The sequence below is a fragment of the Monodelphis domestica genome, chromosome 8 (genome assembly GCF_027887165.1).
Source record: "Monodelphis domestica isolate mMonDom1 chromosome 8, mMonDom1.pri, whole genome shotgun sequence".
In the NCBI taxonomy this organism is placed as follows: Eukaryota; Metazoa; Chordata; class Mammalia; order Didelphimorphia; family Didelphidae; genus Monodelphis; species Monodelphis domestica.
Window position 1 is genome coordinate 75,443,582 of NC_077234.1, and position 21,726 is coordinate 75,465,307.

General features: G+C 36.0%; 1 protein-coding gene across 1 annotated transcript in view; it reads left to right on the plus strand.

Moving 5' to 3' along the window:
* ABCA12 (ATP binding cassette subfamily A member 12) overlaps positions 1–21,726 on the plus strand; it is a 242,256-nt gene that overhangs the window by 116,342 nt on the left and 104,188 nt on the right. The window contains exons 8-14 of the mRNA XM_007501784.2: positions 1,452–1,564; positions 5,489–5,564; positions 10,441–10,559; positions 11,778–11,884; positions 17,436–17,692; positions 17,791–17,903; positions 20,287–20,411. Coding sequence (XP_007501846.1) covers positions 1,452–1,564; positions 5,489–5,564; positions 10,441–10,559; positions 11,778–11,884; positions 17,436–17,692; positions 17,791–17,903; positions 20,287–20,411 — 910 coding nt within the window. The remainder of the gene's footprint in view (positions 1–1,451; positions 1,565–5,488; positions 5,565–10,440; positions 10,560–11,777; positions 11,885–17,435; positions 17,693–17,790; positions 17,904–20,286; positions 20,412–21,726) is intronic.

The window sequence follows — 21,726 nt, forward strand, 5'->3', positions numbered from 1 at the left end:
TTTTGGGGGAGAGTCTTGTGGAAGGTACAGCTGACATAGGAAAGCCAATACATAATGCAGAAAAAAGTTTAGAAACTTAGTAATGAATAAAATATATGTATAGTATTGATTATATCAATATATTTTATCTTTTAATACTATAAATATGCACAATTTCTTTATCAAAGATTAATAAGAAGGAGACAGCTAGGTGGCTCAGTGGATTGAGAGCCAGGCCTAGAGATGAGAGGTCCTGGGTTCAAATCTGACCTCAGACACTTCCTAGTTGTGTGACCCTGAAAATCTCAAGTCCAATTGCCTAGCCTCTACCACTCTTCTGCCTTAGAAGCAATATCAAGTATTGGTTCTAAGATAGAAAATAGGGTTTTTAAATTAATTAAATAAGTAAAAAGTTAAAGTTTTCAAAAAGAATACAAAAGCTAAAAAATTTACCCTTATTTCCTAGATCCCTCCCAGCTCTCATTTAGAAAGGACACCTGTATTTTAAAACTCAGCACTTGCAAAATATAAACATGCATGTAGATTTGCAAATATATTTTCATTTACAAATAACTGTCATCAGGAAAAAAGAACTTTCTTAAGCAACCCATTACTTTGGAAGAAAAAAGTGTAAACACGTATGAATGAATTTGCTAATTATTCCTCTTCTCTGTCAGTCCTAGAAGCTCTATAAGAAGAAACACAGATACATATGAGTGCTGTAAATCAATTAGGCCTTTATTTTTTAGCTCCCATCAATTTAGAAGAATTCTTGGACTAGGGGATTTCCTTACCTTACATCAGAGAAATCATAGGTTGGAAGAGAAAAAAGATCCCTATTTCTCTCAGACAATCTGTAACCACATTCTCACTGACTGTGGATGAGTTAGAGGATACAGTCTAAACTTTGGCTAAAATCTGAGTAATATTGAAAAAAATAATGTTTAAAAATGTCGTTATGCATTCCACTACTCAGTATTGCTTAAATTCATTCTTTTTAACAGGCTCTAAATTAGAACATCAGGCTGTTCGACTAGATGACTTCTGAGATCTCTTTTAGTTCCAAATCTATGGTTCTCTTATTAAACCTTGAACATGATTTCCAATCTTTTCTTGTTTCTTTTAAGAAAAAAAAATTGCTTTACCTAGCCTCTCATTTGTAATCTTAACTGCAGAATGTCAAACTAATGTGAACTTTACTTACTTCATTTTTGGCCTTTCCAAAAAACAAATGCTACTTTGAGGCTGTGGGTTTTCTGTGAATGTCATGCTCTACTCAGGCTTGAGAACACCATGCTGGGATTTTGTGCCTGAATAGACAAACAAGTAATTAAATTACAAAGGCAGCCTCTTGTCTGTTATGTTATAGGAATAATTTCCTACACTCCAGCCATTTTCCACTTGAGTAACCTTTTGTTTCTGTCTGTAAACCTTGAAACACAATCTGGTTTAATTGTTTTTCAACTCGTTAGTGCTCTGTTGGTAGTGCAGAAGGTTTCTCCACGTGTCACGAATAACGAAGGATTCCGAACCATCCAGAGGTCTGTTAAGCATCTGCTCTTCACTCTGGACTCTTCAGACCAAGGTATGCCATTTTACTCTTACTGTAGTCAATCTATTGTCGTATCACCTGGGAATCATGTCAGGTTGAATGAAGTAAAAACTATAGCATGAAAGCTTGGATTCCTTTGTTGTTAATGGGATATCTCAGATTATCTCCAAATAATGTTCCGAATGTGGGAAGATGGAAAAAGAATCAGGAAAATAGATTGTTCTGGATTAAGTTTTTATTAAACCTGTTTGATGATAGAAACCACTCCCTAAGACATTCAATAATTTTACTTTCATTTATTACACTTGGAAATGACCATCCTGGGTATATGTATGTATGTACCTCTTTGATAACAACAACAAAATACTAATATCAACAATTCCACTTTAGCAAAGATGCTTCAATGTGTTGAAAACAGTAATAATTAGGAGATTTGGCCTCATTTAATTTAAGCAACCATGAGCCTTTTTTGGGTTGAAAAAAAAAAACAAACCTAAACTCAACTGAACTCTACTTACTTTTGTTATTGTTGTTATTGTTGTTGTTATTGTTTCCTTTCCCCTTCTTTCTTTTCCCCAACACACTTTGCTTTATAGATGGATGTGGTCTTTGGCAAAGATACAGTAATGCGTGTTCTCATTCTGAACTTGTATCTTTCGTCTTTAAAGAAGTCAAGTCAGAGATATGAGGACCAATGTAGATCCACCATCTCCATTCAGAAACAAATCAAAACAAATGCCTTCTATTGGTGGTAAATAGAAGAATAGCATTAGATATTACAGGCATACAGGCAAAGGGATAGTTTGGAATTTGATTAAAAGAATTCCTATTTCACAAACATTCTTATTCTCACTGATTTCCACTGTGTCAATGAATAAAGAAATCACACTCTTTGTCTTGTGACTTTTTTCCATAGGTATGATTTTGCACTATGTAGTTTTTAAAATTTTTGGACAACAATAAAAGCAATATTAGTGCTTCTTTTACAGTGCTTACTTTTCTTTATTGACCCTGAACACAGTTATTATCCAGTTCAAATTAAAAGCAGGAAGCAAAGGAATTCTGAAAATAGCACAGCAGAACAAAAGCAGAAACTAAAATGGAAAGTTTTATTAGTTTTACAGATTTTTTCTTTCTGCCTCTAATTATAGTATTGATGACTAATGGGCAGGATCAATGTTATAGTTTAGCTACTTTGGAATAATGTGTCTTTTAATGATCTTTAAAAACATTAGCAAAAAAAAAACTCAAGCTATCTAGGCCTAATATTGAATGTCAGCTCAGTAACCCATTATCAGTTATTTTTCTTTGTGATCTTTCCATTTGCATTTTAACATCTCAGGCACCTTCTTCAAGTTCCTCTTCACCATTCTTCTCTTTTTTTGTATTCAGAGTCACACCTTGTAATTATAAAGCAAAGTGATAAAGTTATGAAATTTCACAAAGGACAAAAGTCTCAAAAACTCTTCAAGTACTTTTTTGAAGCCAAAGGAATAAGTAGTATTCGTGATTAACTTACAGCAAAATAATAATAATAACTCAACTTTTCTCAAAGAACAATATTACCATTCCAGCAGCTGAAACACATTCTTTATTGTGGTAGTGGGCTTTTGCAAATTTCAGGGAGATCATTGGATGGTCTCAAAAAGAAGCAAAACTGTTCATTAGTTAAAATATTTAATGGAGTGATCCATAGTAATTTTGGTGTGCTTGAGCTTTTTGGGTTCTTGAATTTTCATTCAACATAGTGAGCTTTTAAGAATTTATAATTTGTGGGTCACTTAGGTAGCTCAGTAGAGTGAAGGTCAGGTCCAGAGATGGGAGGTCATAACCAAGGCCCCAGACACTTTCTAGCTATGTGACCCTGGGCAAGTCATTTATCCCAGATTGCCTAGCCCTTACTGCTCTTCAGTACACAGTATTGATTCTTAAGAGAGAAGGCAAGGATTAAAAAAAAAAAAAGAATTTGCAATTTGGAATACTGGTTCTGAGAACAAAATTCACCTCTGCAAACTCATTTGCAGTCTGTTTTCTTGTAAAATGTGAAATTTCCATTTAGCAAAACATCCACAACCATACCCTACCCTGCTTACTGAAGGCTATTATTGTGCTGGATTTTTATGTATAGTCTTTCTAAACATGCCTGATCCCCCCAGTGAAAAAGAAGTAAATTCTGACTTGATAAAGGTCCATTAAATTTTACACTTCATTAAGATCTATTTAGTACATAATTTCTTCGAGGATACTTTATAGCCCCTTAGGGATGATAGACCAAATTTGCCTTGAGAAAGTCAATTTATTCCCTTCTTGGCATCAGGGTTGGGTCTAATATTCACATGTTAAAAAGTCATTTCTCCTAGTTATTCATTTTATCAATTGAACAAGAAAGAGAAATTCCTTTAGTCTTTTATAGATGGCAGCAAAGTAATTTTCTTAGCATTATGTGGGAACCCAGTGGTAGATCCAAAGTGAACCCTAAAAAGAATGAAAAAAATCAAAGGCAAAGTTCTTTGCAAACCTTAAAGTGCTCTATAAATGTCTACTACAATTATTATTATGAGTATTGTAAGAGATCACTGGTATACTGCACTCATTCAAACATGTTTACCACCCATGATAGACATTTTTCTCTTCTGGGCATCCTCATTCCTAACCTTTCATTTTAATTCATGCTTCCTTTCTCTTTTGAATTAGATATTCAAGGGAACAATCATTCCCTCTACCTCAAAAAGAGCCGGGCAAGTCTTGCCTCTTGACCAGTGAGATTTAAACTTTTAAGCAGGAGACCAGAGAAGACAAAAGTTGTTAACTAAATGGCAATACCAGGGGCAATCACTATGGAAGCATGACTGGGAAGAGAAATAGAGGCAGAGCCTTTTGAAATTGGGGAGCTATTTTTATTTAGTAGAGGAAGTTAAGCTAGCAATATTGATTGGCAGGATGTACAATGACACTATATTGTGGCAATAAGACCTCATAGGCAATTTTAGAATATATTAACTGCTGAAAACAAAAGAGCTATTAGAGCCAGTAATAAGACATCCTATTGAAAGAGATTAGGTTGAACTTAAAAGCTGCAATCACTGAGATGTATTAGTTTCTTTATAAAGAATGAAAAGTATCTCAAGAGAAGGTGATTGTAATGAGGAGAAGCACAATGGCAACGTTTTGCCAAATGAGATAGATAAAAGCATCAAAGTAATGCATGTTTTTTATTTATGGCGTGACCATTGAGTACATTTTCATTTTTAATGCTGATTTAATGGCAATTGTATTTATGGTTTCACAATGTGACTTTCCACAGTAAGTTGAATTAGCAACCCATTTAATTTCTAGGGCTGATGCAAGGGGTTGGATTAAATCTTCAACATAATTTGCCTTAGACTGACCTCTTTCCCAATGCGTCCTGATGATATTTGAGTCCAGTCAAGAAAGAACCCCTAACGACCTAATTTACATTTTGAGCTGAATTCCGAACATATAAGGAATTTGTATTTAGGAAAGGTCAAAGATCTTGTGGAGTAATAGACAGTGATGTTAGCAGGCACCTAAGCAGAACTCAATTTAACTAAAAGAATATGTTTAAGGCAGAGCCCCAAATGCTAGCAGTAGCCCCCCCTTAATTAATTTACCATTTGATCTTACTTTTATTGTACAATAGCCACTTGTGTTTCCAAGCCTTAGGGAGAATAGATACTTTGACTCTAGAGTTTGAGTGAAACTAGAATTTGTTACAAATTCAGGTCTTTGATCTTTGTGTTTTTTTTCTATAAATGTTTCTAACAGTTTAGAAATCAAAGGCATCTCATGGTCTCCTAATAGGAAAAAAAACTCCAAGATTTTATTCTTGTTTCATTAATTCAAAATAGACTTAGACAGCTTCTACTGCTAAGTTAACAACATAAAAAAGCTAAAAAACATTTTAAAGTGATGTCAATAGAAGTGTTATTATTTCAGATGGAATGGGCAATACAACATCTCATTGGAAGGAGGAGGATGAAGAGAAGCTATCCCCAAGCAGTCTGGCTGCCCAGTAAGTCTAAATAGTTTTTTCCCTAACTGAATAAGTACTTTGCCTGAGCAATCAAAATAGTTCAAAAAGGTAATGGTCAACATAGGTAACAAAAGCAACTACAGACACTGTTGACTTATTCCATTCAACACTGTTAAATGTTTTCTATGTGCAAGGTGAAGAAGTAGGCACTGGGGATAAAAAAGAAAAAGATGAAAAAAATCCCTGTTCTCAAGGAACTTTTATTCTTTTTGAGCAAGACAGCCTGTGGTATAACCTACAGTAATTGGAGGTCAAAAAGAGCACCAGCAATCAGGAAAAGCTTCATGAAGAAGTTGTGGGAAATGAGCCTTTGGAGAAAGGTGCATTCTAGCAAGCAAAGGAAATGGAGTATATTTTGACTATGAGGGAGCCCTTATTTGAATGCACAGGAAAGAGAGAGATGGAAATGACCAAAAGTATAGTTTGAAACATGGAGAACATGAAGGCAAGTCAAGTAAACTAAGGCTCAAAAAGTAGACTGAAATCAGACTGGGGAAGACCGTGAATGCCAAGATAAAGATGTCATGTTATCCCAGGGACCATTGGTCATCACTGAAGATCTTTGATGACTATTAACATGATCCAATTTATTCCTTAGGAAGATTATTTCACTAACTAAGGGAAGAGGCTAAAGATAGTGAGATCAAGTGGGAGGTTATTGCAATGATCACACCAATGAAGTGATGAAGGACTCACCTAGCTTGATGACTGTGAGTGGAGAGAAAAGGACAGATGCAAGAGATAAGTTGAATATAGAATCAAAATGACTTGGTCTAGTCATACAAATAACTAAAAATAACTTTCAACGGTCCTTAGTCTGCCACTCTTGTGACTCAGAAGAAATACTGTGGGTGAAGAGAAGAACACTGTGGGGAAAGGAAAAGAAAAAAGGGAGGAAGGTAGAGAAAGACTGAAGGAGTGACATCCTTAGTAGCCAGAGTGATACAATGAAAAGAATACTGGGTTTGGATTCAGAGGATCCTAATTTAAATCCCAACACTATCACTGTTTATATGTCCTTAGGTAAGTCATTTAACCTCTTGGGATCTCCTCATCTGTAAATTGATGGAATTGGATTAGAGGATCTGCAAGATTTCTTCCAGTTCTAATTTGAGGGTTGTGTGAGCTTTAGGACCTGGAAGCATGCAATAGAATATATTGCTCCTCAACATTCCACTCTTTGACAGTCCAGAGGATGACCCTGGCTTCTTCTTAAAAAAGATGATCTGAAACTCTGCAGGCTTCTTTCTAGTCTTTCTTTGAGTTATACAGTCCCCTCTATCACAAAAAAAAAAGAATGAAAGGATAAGGCTTAGTCCCACACTCTGCCCTCTAGAATAGTCAGATATTTGGGGAACACAGCAGAATACTACTGAAAGGCATATATATATCTTAGATACCACCTGGTTCAACATTTTTGTTTTATAAATGAGGAACCTGTGGCCCAGATGACTCATCCAAGGTCACATAAGTTAGTAACCCAACCAGAACTTAAATCTAGATTTCTAGACCCCAAACTAATGCTCTTTCATTTGGCTTCCTGTTGCCTGCTTCTTATATCCCTCCCTTCTGGGTGATTCTGAGCATTCCCTAGAATTAAAACATAAATTACTTATCATCCTCCTTCCTAGGTGCCTCTGGATTCCCTCCTGAACCTATACCTTGTTAAAGCTTCCTCAGAGGGGAGAGAAGCTTTAAGGTAGAAAGATAGAGACAGGATAGAAGTTTTAGATACCATGAGGGGGATGACGGAGTCAAATTAGAGATATGAAGTGGCAGGAATGAGTCTTTATTAATTTTCCATAAGCCACAGCCAAGCTTTGATCAAAGGACCCTTCCAAAGGCTTTTACCAGTCCAGAGATCCACATTTAATACCACACAGGTCAGAGAGATGAAAGAGAGATAGAGAAGATTTAAAGATGGAGCTTGGCCAGGCCAGAGGCCAAGCTCCTGCCAGGACAGCCATCAGCTAGCCTGAAAGAGAGAGAGAGAGGCAGAGCTTGCTGGGCTAAATATAGTCTTTGATATGCAAATATACACAGTACCAAAGGGATGATTCTCATTGGTTAATGACAAGGTATAGGTGTGGTTTCTCTTAACCAGGTGAGCACAAAGAAACCTGTGTTCCCGCCTAACCTGGGGGAAGCTGGGGTCAAGGGTCAGAGGCTTTCCCAGCCATGTGCAATACTGAGCATGCTCAAGCCTGAGCATGCTCTCTTCTAAGGCAATCTGTGCATACCAACAGTTTCCCTTGCCCATAGCTAGGGGTGGACTGCTACACTTGTAAAACTCTGCCCCAGGGCAATATGCTCTAAGTACAATTTAATCACATCAGAATCCTGTAATAAGATAGATCATTATGACATGAATTCAGCAATCAATACTGTGGGTCCAAGCACATCCCATGCAATAACCAGAAACAGTAAAACCCTGATATTACATGGTTAACCTATAAGCCCGGTGTTAGTTCTGTCTCCCATGACAACAGAATTGTAAAAAGGTCTATGTGCCATTTCATGATAAATGAAGAAACAAGTTTTGCATATTTCTGTAGATAGGCCTTTTCAGAAATTCATGCACACCCAATAATCTATGGGTCTCAGATTCATTACAGCCTGAGACTTATCTGGGACTTCTTTCCTTTCAAAAGAAAACTTCTCAAATATCTAGTGTTGTCAGTTTCTGATTATCAGTCTCCAATCCCAACTGTCTAGAAATAATTATAAGGCATGACTTCATCAAAATTTTGTCACAAAAATCCCCATGATCTAATTGGTAGCTAGGCAGCATAGGGACTAGAGCACTGGAGTTAGAATTCAAATCTGGCTTTAAACACTCTTGCCAGCTGTGTGACAATGAACATGTCATTAAACTTCTCTGAGCCTCAGCTTCTCTGTTTATAAAATCAGGGTGATAATAGCCTCTGCTTCACAGGATTGTTCTGAGGTTCAAATTATATATATATATATAAATGTTGATTATTATTAGTCAAAACAACACCTCAGCAAGCATCTATTGAACATTTATTCTGTGTCAGGCAATAAATTAAAGCACAGGGAACACAAAGACAAGCAGAAAGATTCTCCCAGATCTCAAGGAATTTATGTTTTAATTTAATTGGAGAACATTTGCTGTTATCAGTCATTTCAAATTTTTTGTCACCCTATTGGGAGTTTTCTTGGAAGTTACTGGAGTGGTTTTCTATTTCCTGATCCAGATCATTTTGGAGATGAGGAAACTGAAGCAAACAGGGTTAAGTGACTTGGCTAGGGTCTTACAGCTAGTGTCTAAGGGCAGATTTGAATTCAGGAAGATGAGTTTTTCTGACTTCAAGTCCAGGGCTCTGATCCACTGTACCACCAACTGGGAAGTACAATACATAAAAGAAATTAAAAGAAGAAGGGATTGGGGGGGGGGGGTAGAAATGAAGGTATTAGGAATGGTGGCATGGTAGAAAAAGTTCAGTCAGGAGTCCAGACTGAAAAGTAATGAAAACCTGATTGGTCTGAGCATCCTCCTTAAAAATAGAGATTCTGGGAATTACTAACTAATTGGAGGGAGGGAGAGGTTTCAGGGTCAGAGATTACTTTCATTGTGAGAAATCCAGGGATGGAGTGATCTAGAGTGAAGAGATTTCTTTGGCATGGTAGAGAAAATCAGTGGAGTTAGAAGTGAAACCTGGAGAGGAATGATTATTAATAGATTGTAGAGCTCTCTATAATACTAATATTATTGCTCAGTTATTTTTCAGTTGTGTCTGACTCTTCATGACCCCATTTGTAGTTTTCTTGACAAAGATTCTGGAGTAGTTCACCATTTCCTTCTCTAGATCATTTTACAGATAAAAAACTGAGGTAAATAAGGTTAAGTGACTTGTCCAAGGTCATACAGCTAGTGGGTATCATAATCTGGATTTGAACTCAGGTCTTCCTGCCTCCAGGACCATCACTTTATCCAGGTCTCTTAGTTGTCCCATAGAACTTCTATTCCAATATAATACAATTTAACATAAAATCAAAATCCAACTGATTAATATGTATCTCATATTTTGTTGCAAAGCAGCTGTTACAAAGTCATTCATATTCATTAAATACCCACCTTGTGATGACACATGCTGGATTCTATAAAGGTAATGCCAGGGGAACACAAAAAATGAACTCCTCCCTTCATAGAGCTTACAATATATTGTGGGAGAGATAAAATATATTCACATATATGCATATGCACATACCAATTCACACACCAATTACAAAAAAGACATACTAATTATATATATATGTTGCAACTAATTTTTAAAAAGAAATGTTTTTTACTATAACTAGTAACTTTGAAGGAAATTTTAAAAAAGATAATTTCTACAAATGTATTAAGCTATGCTGGCTATAATTTGACTTCTAAGAAATAACTTGTTGAATTTAATTATATTTTTCAAACTTGTTTGTGTGTATAGAAATATTCATAAGACTTAAAATCAATGTAAAATTTGCTTTGATTAATTAAAATACATTAATGAATTCATAAGCTATACATTGAAAATTTAAGTGCTGAATGAATCCAAAGTAAGGGAACACTTCTTTTCTTAGGATCAATCATGTAAGGCTTTCTGGGGAAAGTAAATGTAACTGAGTGAGCAAGTCACTTGAGCTCTCTGTAAAAAGGAGTTGGTCAAGATGACCCCAGAGGGCTCTTCCAGCGTTAAATTTATGTTCTCTTGGTGATTTCATTGGGAAAATCAGTCAACATCACAACATAGGTACTAAGAAGATGTCTTAATAACAGTTTGGAATTTCTAAGTTATAGCCTTTGTTTCATGTTTAGTGTAATTTGGTGCCTTTTTTAAAAAAAATTCCACAGGCTCCTTGTTCTGGAAAATTTTGAAGATGCCCTGTTAAACATTTCTGCTGAGAGTCCTTATTTGCCCTACTTGATCTGCGTGAGAAATGTAACTGACAATTTAGCCAACGGGTCACCAGGTAATATTCTTCTTAATGGTAGAAATATTATTCATAATTTTGGAAAACCTTTTCATACCAGAAAATACATCAAGTCTTTAACCAAAAAGGAAAGACTTGCTCATCTCTATTCATAAAATTGGAGTTCCCTTGAAAAAAAAAAAGGAGTTAAACGTTAAATGTGGGAGATTTCCATTTTCCTACTATTACTAAAGTTATTAATAACAACTATATATGTCTGGTGTCTAGAGATGCTAAGTATTGTAAACACAGCCTTCTTCTATGCCAGTCTCTGACCTTCTTCAGTTGCTCAAATTAAAAACAAAAACAAAAAACCCTACAAGTGGATGATTCAGCCACATTTGCAAACTGAGATGCAAGTTACCTTGGCTGAAGGAGTGGTAGAAGTGATGGCACGCCATTTTGCTTCCTATCCTCTCTCTCTTTTTCTTTTTCAATTTTCTGCTTGCGTAGACAACCATGAAGGTTGTATTTAATCAAATGTTCCTTTCCCCCTTCTTTTTTTTTCTTTAAGGGATTTTTTTTTTGCACTCACTCTAGGAGGTATACTTCTGCCTACTAAAAAATTGTCAGGATTCATTAGCAAACAAATACTAAGTCTAACCTCTGGTTACTAGGCATGAATTAATCAAGGTTGAAAGGACACTTTACTTCTAAGTGATTATGTACCTGTTTTTCCAAAAGTATTTCAGCTTACTAATGTACCAAAAGATGTCAGAGATAAAAGTATATTATAAATGACAAAAAGTCCCCCAAAGTATATTCTTACTTGAAAAAGCTTTGTCTCTTTATTGTACATCCAAGAATATTGTTAAAATAAACCAAGTGCTGGGGGCAGCTGGGTAGCTCAGTGGATTGAGAGCCAGACCTAGAGATGGGAGGCCCTCCGTTCAAATCTGGCCTCAGCCACTTCCCAGCTGTGTGACCCTGGGCAAGTCACTTGACCCCCATTGCCTAGCCCTTACCACTCTTCTGCCTTGGAGCCAATACACAGTATTGACTCCAAGACGGAAGGTAAGGGTTTAAAAAAATAAATAAATAAAATAAAATAAAATAAACCAAGTGCATAGTTTCATTTTTTAATAACTAATCACAGTGGTATCAGTCTTTTGTTTTTACAAAATATCTTTATGACAAATCATATGTGTTTCAAAAGAATGGTTTCCTAAATGATACTAAGCATGCTCTAAAATGACATTTCTTTTTCTTTCTTTATAGAAAATCTAAAACTTCTCCAGTCCACCATTCAGCTGAAAAAATCTTTTCATCGAAATGGCTCTTATGAGGACTACTTGCCTTCAGTTTCAGAAATCATAAGATCAAAAGTAAGATTCCAAAAACAAAATGACCATAACAAAAAAAAAATCCCGCAACCCCTTGACATGTTATTTATCTTCTTTGAAGAAAACATCTATTTAGTTTAGGTTTCAAATCTGTAGCATTGAAAATGGGATTTCTTGCTGTTCTTCTGGTTTAGGTACACTAGGGAGAGGCGAGAAAAGGGAAATTCTCTGAATAACCTGCTTTTATTCAGTGGGGTTTGGGGTGTTTTTGCTTCTGTGTACATGCGTGTTGTGTGCATCAACATGTGTTTATTACCTAGGAAAATCCACAGTATGAAATGACCTATTCCAGCCTCTTCTAAATTGCACCAATTAATCAAGTTGTGCCTAATGATACAGTTATCTCATTAAGGTGGTGGATTCAATTGAATTTTACCAAATGTGTACAGATGAGCCTGGTTATTTGAAAGGTCCCTGATATTTGAGGTCTGAATAACTGAGTTTCAAAGCTGATATGATTAGACCTCAGAAGTGAAACATATTGATGAATCAAGTCATCCCATTTTTAATGCTTCCGTGTCTAGGAAGCACAGAATGTAAAAGATGGGAGAAATAAGAGGCATCACCAGAATACTTAAAATATTGGTGATTTTCCGACCTGGAATATCTGGATTTAATAGGATTTAGAATGTAGAATATACATACGCTTAATAAGCTATGATGTCACAAAGCCCACCAGATCTTAGAATTCAAGATAATGGATTTTGCAAGCAGCATTCCTTAGCAAAGGAGCCAATAAAATTATTCCTTTTTTGATCCACCACTACCACCACCTCCAATCATAATAATGGATATTTATCTAATGCTTTAATGGCTATAAAATGCTTTACATATATTATCTCCCTTGAGCCTCACAATCACCCTTTGAAATAGATAATACTGGTATTAATGGACTTGTTTAGCAGATGAGAATACTGAGGTTAAGCTCATGATCATATAGCTATTAAGTGCCAGATGTAGGATTAGACAATATTTTCCAAATTCCAAGTAGAGCACTCTTTCTACAGTGTCATGTTGTCACTGTAGAAGTGCTGTCTCCTAATGGCCTTTCAGGTTATTCCCCATTTAATTCATTTATTACCTTTGCTAGAGTAACCAGTGACTGCATTAGGCCAAATACAAGTAAAACCTCAAAAATGAGGTCTGGAAAAAGGACTGGATTTGGATTTTTAAAAATTTGTGCTCAAATCCTGACTCTACCACTCATTGACTCTTTGTGTCAAGATTGTGGAATACCTCGTTGATCATAGAAAAGTCACTTCAATTCTTTGGGCCTCAGCTTTTTCATTTGCAAAATGAAGAATGTAGGCTAGGAGATTTCAAAGTCCCTCCCCACTATTAAATCCTATACTTCATAATCTCCTTAGAAGAGAAAGACACATACACTTATAGACACACTGAAAGATAATTAGACAACTCAGTGTATCGTATGGGAACCTATTCTGGTTTTTCCTGAATCTTGCTTATCCTTTTAAAATATGTACGAGGGGCAAGTAGGTGGATCAGTGGATAAAGAGCCAGGCCTAGGAATGGGAGGTCCTGGGTTCAAATTTGAATGCAGATACTTCCTAGCTTTGTGACCCTGGTCAAGTCACTTATCCCCCATTGCCTAGCTCTTTCTGCTCTTCTGCCTTGGAACCAATATTGATTCTGAGCCTGAAAGTCAGGGTTTCATTTTTTAAAAACATACAAATTATTTTTCCAATGTATATTTGCTTGAAAGTATTTATTCTCTCCTACCATCTCCAAATCTGTATTTCAAGATATTAAGGTAGTGGTTAGTCTTGCTTTTTCTTTGAATAACTATTAGAAGACTAGTTAGGATAATAGACATTGTGGGGACAGAGACCTACGTGACATGGTACAAAGAATCCTGGACTTGAAATCAAAAGGATTGAATGAATATAAATTCCATCTCTGCTACTTACTAGCATTGTGATTTCAGCCAAGTAATTTAATCTCTCTGGTCTTAGTTACTTTATAAAAATGAAGGGGTTACAAAAGATGACAACTAAGACCCTTCCCTGTTCTAAATCCATGAACCCTTTTTCCTTTGCACTAGACATTAGAATTTTAATTATTTCTGAAATTTTGAATCACAAAAAGAGAAAATAAGAAGGTGCCATGTACTTATTTGCTCCTGGTAAAATCATTTGCCCATAATAAAATGTTGGATAGAAATATTAACACTAAGGAAGGGGAAAACTTGGGGAAGTCATAATAGCTTTCTTCAATGAATGGAAGTTGCAAGAAGGCCAATTTAGACCTATTTGGACAAAGCACTCCAAGGAACAGAACTCTTCAAAAATGGAATGGACTGCCTCAGGAAGTAGGTGGTTCCTCCTCTTTGTCAATTATTAGGGATGTTGATGTTGAACTCATCCTACTTAAGCATCCAAGTAGTCTATATATTGACTTAGAAAACCACACATTTACATTATATCTGTTCTATTGTATTTTTATTTGTTTTGTTAAATATTTCCCAATTACATTTTAATCTGGTTGTCTTATACAAGGGAGTGACACAATATTCCATGTGTTTGAATCCTCTGTTGTAGAGGGGATTTAGATTTGGGTATGAGTCAAAGTCCCTGACTAATGAGGTCCCTACTAATTTTGAGATTCAGGGGATTTAATGGCATTTTCAATTTTTATGAGACAATTTCAGCAATTTTTCTTATAGTAATAAATGGCTGTTGTGGCCAGGAAACACATTCCTTTTGAGTTCCTTAGTATTTTGAATGACATGAGCTCTTATACTTAATATCACATAGGGATTTCTCAAGTAGTATCAGTAGTCATAACAAGACAGTACTTGTTATTAAATTACATAATTATCTATTGTAACATATAGGACATAATTCTATGTTATGTCAAAGATGATAAAGATAGTTTTGCCCAATGAATAGAGGGCCCTCCTTGGAGTCACAGGAAGGCCTGAGCTCAGTTCCTCCTTGGGACACCTGTACCCCTAGGCAAGTAACTTGACTGCCCTGTGAGTCTCTAAAATTACAAATTACAAAGTTCTTGCCAGGAATTGCTCACAATGATCCAAAGTAAACAAACAAGCAAAAATGAAGGTCTGCTTATCCCTTGCCCCATAAATGCACATGACACAATATGTCACATAAATATTTAATAATGCAAGGAAACAATCCGGTGATGTTGCTGGAGATTTTATTTTCAAGACTCCATTTTGGCTGCCCTCCTCTGTTTATTATAGCCCTGCTCCTTAGAGAGCCTTCTGCATTATTGACATGGTTGCCACAGATGGAGACAGTCAGAAAAGAAATTGTTCTGTGAATTTCCCTGTATTGTAGCTTAACATGATTCTTAGCTGTCTCTGCTTTCAACAGTGTAGATATTCCCACATGATGTTGATTTGAATCCACTCTTTGCCCTAACTAGATAATTTCATGAATTCTACTCTAAAAAAAAAAATAATTGGCCTTGCAAGCTAGCTTTTGGGTGATTGGCTTCCCATCAAGGGACAACTCATTTCTTCAAGCCCTACTGAAATCAATCAACTCTTTATGAAGCCCCGACGCCTATGTGCCTGGCACTGTGCTAGATGCTGAAACACGAAGATAAAAATGAAATCTTCCCTTTCCTCAGGGGACTTGCACATTTTTATGGGAAATAATACATTCACATCAAAGTCAATGCAAAATATATACAAAGTAAATAAAAGATAATTTCCAGTATGAAGACTGTGAGAGGAGATGTTCACTAGCAACCAGGGAGAATCAGGAAAAGCCTTATATGGGAGGTCACTCAAACTGAGCCCAGAAAGGAGTTAGGGAGTCTGAGAGCTAGGGGTGGGCAGGCAATAGACTTCAAGTATGGAGTGCAGTCTGTTTACTGGATGGATGAATGTGCTGGAGCCAAATCATGAAGGGCTTCAAATACCAAATATATCTATTAGCCATAGGGAGCCACTAATAATTTTTGAGCAGGGTAGTGTCGTGATCAGACCTGTGCTTTAGTGATATTACTTAGGAAGCTGCTGGAGGACAGATTGGAAAAGAGAAGAGTCTTTGGACTGAAAGGTCGATAAGTAGACTATTGTAATAGTTTAGGCAATAGGTGATTAGTGCTTGCTAGGGTGGTAGGCAGGAGAGTAGAACGGAGGGGACAACTTAGCTTAATTACACTATATTGGCATCTGAGAATCCAGAATTAACTCCATTTCTTGATCAATGGGGAATTAAAATAGAGGTCCTTATTATCACAGTGAACAAAATATGGGTTCAGATGGAAACTGTTTCTCTTAATTAAAAACAAAGATCTGCTGAGAATATTATGAAATTAAGATGTAGACCTAAATTATGTATAGTTTTAACTTAAATAACCAAATTCCATTACGCTTAATTCATTTCAGTAAGCATTTATTGGACTCAAGAATACAGCACATGTAAGAAATATAAGGTGTAATAAGGATGGCACTGTGTGAGGTACTAAGGATAGAAACAAAAATGAAAGATTCCCTCTTCTTAAAGGGCTTATATTCTATAGAGAGGGGAAATATGTACCTAGGTAATAAAATCAAATATAGAGACAGTAAATCCAAAGTAATTTGAAGCCATAGTATAGCTTACCATACGTAGAGGTTACCATTGGGGAACTCAGCAAAGACTTCTTATAAGAAATAGCATTTGGGGGTAGCTGGGTAGCTCAGTGGATTGAGAACCAGGACTAGAGATGGGAGGTCCTGGGTTCAAATCTGGCCTCAGCCACTTCTTGGCTGTGTGACCCTGGGCAAGTCACTTGACCCCCATTGCCTAGCCCTTACCACTCTTCTGCCTTGGAGCCAATACACAGTATTGGCTCCAAGGCAGAAGGTAAGGGTTAAAAAAAAAAGAAATAGCATTTGACCTAAGCTTTAAAAGGAATCATTGGCATCTTATATGTTGATAATATTTTGAAAAACATTAGCCAATGATGGGAATTGTAAAAAATATACTTATTTTCTTTAATATCACTTTCCTTCACAAATATTTATATACACACACACATATATATTTACATATATATTCCTTCCAATATATCCTGATCTAGCAAACAATCACTTGGAACAAATTAGAAAAAAAAAAGAAAAGAAAAAACCAGTGCAGCACATCAGCTGTGTTTGGCAAAATATACAGCACACTACATTTGCATTTCCTCCCCTCTCCAAAGAAAGTAGGCAAACCTATTTGGTGATCATTTTTAAGTGCCTAAAAGGGAGGAGAATCATAAGAGAAAAGACTTAGAGATAGATGGAGCTACACAGCCATCTATTTCCAACTGCCCATTTCACAGATGAGGAACATTGAATCTCAGAGAGTCTAAACATTTGCCCAACATCACACAGGTTGTAAAGTTAACAGATATGATTTGAATTCAGGACCTTTAACTCCAGAGCCAGGAAATAATCTACCATCTCCAGACCTTCCATTGGCTTACTGTGCACTCAAGTCTGATATAGAGAGAGAAGCAACTACAAAACTGATTTCTCATATTTTTGCCATAATTTTTTTGTTGTTTTGAAAAGCTGTTGCAACTCCGAAATGTGACCCAACTTCTTTGTGAATCTGAGACCTCCAGTTGGATAGAAGAAACCTGCCAGTTTCCCAACATTAGCTTTGGAAAACTATGCGAAGGAAGCCGCTTCCACATGCAACTCCTTGAGGCAGCTGAGCTTGGCACAGAAATTGCAGCAGGCTTACTGAACCATGACAATATCATATCTCAGAAGCTAACGGATTTGCTTACTGGGGATCCAAACAAAATTAATTTAAATATGGATCAGTAAGTTTCTCCATTGTCTTTTTTCACCCTGGCAGAATCTTTCTAAAATTATTGAAATGCTCAGTTGAATTTCTTATTCTCTTTCTATTTTGTTCCAGGTTTCTAGAACAGGCATTGCAAATGAATTACTTGGAAAATATCACACAGTTAATACCAGTCATAGAATCCTTACTGCATGTCAATAACAGCGCAACTGCTTCTGAAAAACCAGGTGTTTTCCCATCCATATTTAAAAAGCTGACTTATTAGCATGCATGTGCTTGTGCTCTTCTACTGCTGCTTAAGAAGGGATAAGTCCATTTAGCTTTTGAAAGAACTTAACTTCCTTGCCTATCTTCTCTTATATGTGAAAAACCGGAAGCTTCGAAATATTACTGTACTTGCCCAAAGTCAACCCAGAGAGCTGAGGGAGGGGCTAAAGTGCTTAAGGATTTTGAGTTAAGAGCGATATTTTTAAAAAATATATTACTTCTATTTTATTTTTATTTTCTGCTTTACATGGAACAAACCAGTTGCTTTTATAGAAAAGAAACATCACATGCAGCTAATTGTCTCAAATGTAGCAATTTGCACAGGAAAAAGTAGTCCTGCCTGAAGAACTCTCAGCTCAGAACCTTCCATCAGTGTCTTGGTTTCTGAACATTTATTTCTTGGAATAGAATTTATGCCTTCTTAGCATAATATCTCCAATTTGAAAAGAAAGGCATTCAGAATTTTTGTCAACATGTAGCCAGCTATCAGACTGGGTAGACCCAAAGTCTAAAAATAAAAGAAAGCACATTTACATGAGAGAAGCATAATAAAAATGTATTTGCAGAATGTAGATTATGATCTGCTGAGAAAGGGAATACAATTGTTATTATTTTATTATGCATGCAATGGGAAGGCAATTACGCCCAAACAAAAATAATAATTGTAGACACTGCCTTAGAACCATTTTGAGTTTTACATATTTCTATTCATATTTTGAATGTGGTAACCTTCGACACATTTTGAGTGTATTCTGAAGACTATATATTCTTCATCTTGGGAAGATAGCATCAAATCATAGGAATCAAGGAGCTGGAAGGGATTTCAGAGGCCAGACTCAAATCCCTGCCCAATATATAGTAATACTACAAACTCAGGATAATTTGATTTCCTATGATTCTAGAAACCAAGAAACTTTTGGTGAATTCCAACTCTGCCTAAGACTCTTCTGTTATCTGTGAGGAATTTATCATACCTCCTCTAGATCATTAATGATTTAATTTGGGGAACTGCATGGAAATTTAAATCACAAGCCAATCTGGTTTTTTTTTTAGATAATAACAATGGCCAACAGTGATAAATATTCTATATGTATTTGTATAAGTATGTATATAAAATTATAGTTGATTCTTATAGCAATCCTGGGAGGTAGATAATGCAAATGTCATAATTCCTGTGTTGAGAGTTATATGTTAAAAGTTTATATGAAGTTAGGACTCAAACTCAGGTCTTCTAACTCTACATGTAGTCCTTTCCCATGTAAACTGAGGCACAAACTCTACAGAACTTAGGTTTCTCTTTCACCAAAGGGTGAGCAAACATCCTGGCTATGAAAAACATAGATTCCTAGAGACATCCATTCCACTTTCCCAGAACAGGAAGATCCACAGAGAGATATAATGCCTTTAAAATCAAGAGAATCTTTATTAAGCAAAGATATGCATGCATATGCATAGATAATTAGCTTATTACCAAGGTTCAGTTCAAAAGCAGCAAAGAGTAAATTAAATAATCTTCTGGAGAAGAAAGGGCTCAAAGGGTAGAGACTTCTCTGGTGTGAGGGTGATGAAGTCCCAGGTGCAAGGGGGAACAAACACTCTTTGATACATATTTTGGAGTATAATAATATATTGCTTATCATGATATATGAGTGTGAAATAACTTTGTCTCAAGGTTTCAGCAATACAATAACCCACAGAGTCTTAAGACCAGATGTCCCATAGTTGAGGCCAAGTGATAATAGTTCAACAGTTCAAAAATGACTTGGGTTAAGAGAGGTAGAGAGTGAATGACCCAGACTGCAAGGTGGCTTAGTTTTCTCATCCCTGGCACTGTGAGAACTTGTTGAGGGGATGAGACCATGGCTGGTGGGACTCAAATATAGTCTAATATCCCAGTACTGAGAGCTCGGTTCCATGGTTGCTTTCAAAGAGAGTTTCTACAAGTTACTCTAAGTCCAAAGACAATCAGTCTTATACATCTTCATCACCCACAGGGTAGGGTAACTTGAGCATATCAAGGTAAGTTACACACTTCTATCCTAGAATAGAATAGAATAGAATAGAATAGAATAGAATAGAATAGAATAGAATAGAATAGAATAGAATAGAATAGAATGATGAGGTTTTATATGAATTAATTTAAAAACTGATAGATATAGCTCTTAGAGTGTCAAACTATTTGCCTGAATTGAGAAACATTTTGTTCATGGCATGAGGCATCTACGTAAATATATATTTTACTCTTTAAAAAATTGTGGAGGGTTCCGTAGGTTTAATCGGTCTATAAAAGTGAATAAAGGAGTGGTGTTGTAACCTAAATTCATTGTGCTTTTTTTTTTTAAGGTCAACTAATAGACATGTTTAAAAATATTGACCAGCTTAAAATAGAACTCCAGAGAACCACAGGAATATCCAATGCAAGTATTGATACTTTGTTGGCAATGCCCATCCCTGAAAACAGAACTGAGGTATGCTATAAGCTTGTACGTGATTGAGATGTTTGAAAAATTAAGGAATATTCAGCATTTTTCACAGACAAATTTAGCACTGACCTTTAGGTAGAGTCACATGCCTGCTTTATCTTCCAAGAGAAGATTTTACAATGCCTTGATGCAATGCTGTGGCCACTGAATCCCCTATTTCTTTTTCTTTTTCAATGGATTATATTTATACCCAAAGCTGGCAGCTGAGACCCGGGTCGAGGAATGGATTTGATTACACAAGTAGCAAAGTAGTAGAATTGGGTCTTGCACTCAGTTCCTCTGAGTATATTTCCCATTCCAAGGATCATCCTCATTATACGTAAATGTGTACACGCTGTCTCCCCCAACAGAGCATTAGCTCCTTGAAGAAGACAACTTTCATTCTAGATTTTTTTTATCCTCACACCTAGCACTTAATATTCATTTATTGATCTACTTCTAGGAAACTGATGGATCTTTTTAAGATCTCCCTATCACATTGAAGTAGAATGTCTCAAGTCAAAGATCCTGTGTTCTAGTGACTAGTTAAGCGAAATAAACCTTTTTTATCCCTGGTACAACTTCTTAGATCAAGCAAAAACACAATATTAAAGACTCCTTAAATTTTAAAAATGATGTCATTGATCATAAAATTAAAGTTACAATCAAATTTTCTGGTGATAAAAATAGTATTTGCAAAAATTCACATTGTCCCATAGTGGCATGTTCTAACTGTCTGATATTAGATTTTAAGATTTTAGATTTTTTTTCTTTTCTCTTTGACAGGATGTAGAAATTTTAAAAATAAATAAAACAAGAAACAGAGGTGAAAAGGTTAAAGGCTCATTCATAAATATGAATCTGTCTTTCTGAACTCCATTCAAGCTATTCTCTAGTGCTTGTTGTACACTATCAGGAAGCCACTGAGGTCACCTTTGGAAGAAGCTTCAGTGTCCAAAACCACAGAATTTTCAATTTACTCATACCCTGCTAATGAGTTCCCCCAAGAAAACTCTAACCCTGTAGTCTATATTTTGTTGTCCTTTGCACTGGGAAATGCCATCCATTTGGTTTTTCCCACTGAATTCTCCTTTGGCTTATGTGAGCCTAAGTTCTAATTTTAGCATCGATTTTGCAATCATGTTTTTTTTGCTTCTGAAAAGCAGAATCATTTTGATCTTGTTAAAAAAAAAAAACAAGGACACATAGATGAACAGTGAAAGTTCTTGTTATTTTCAAAAGCTGTGAGGAAACCACTTTCCTGGAGTCCTTATTTTAAAAAAACTCTTTTTCCATGTAGTAGAGATTGGAGAAAGGGAAA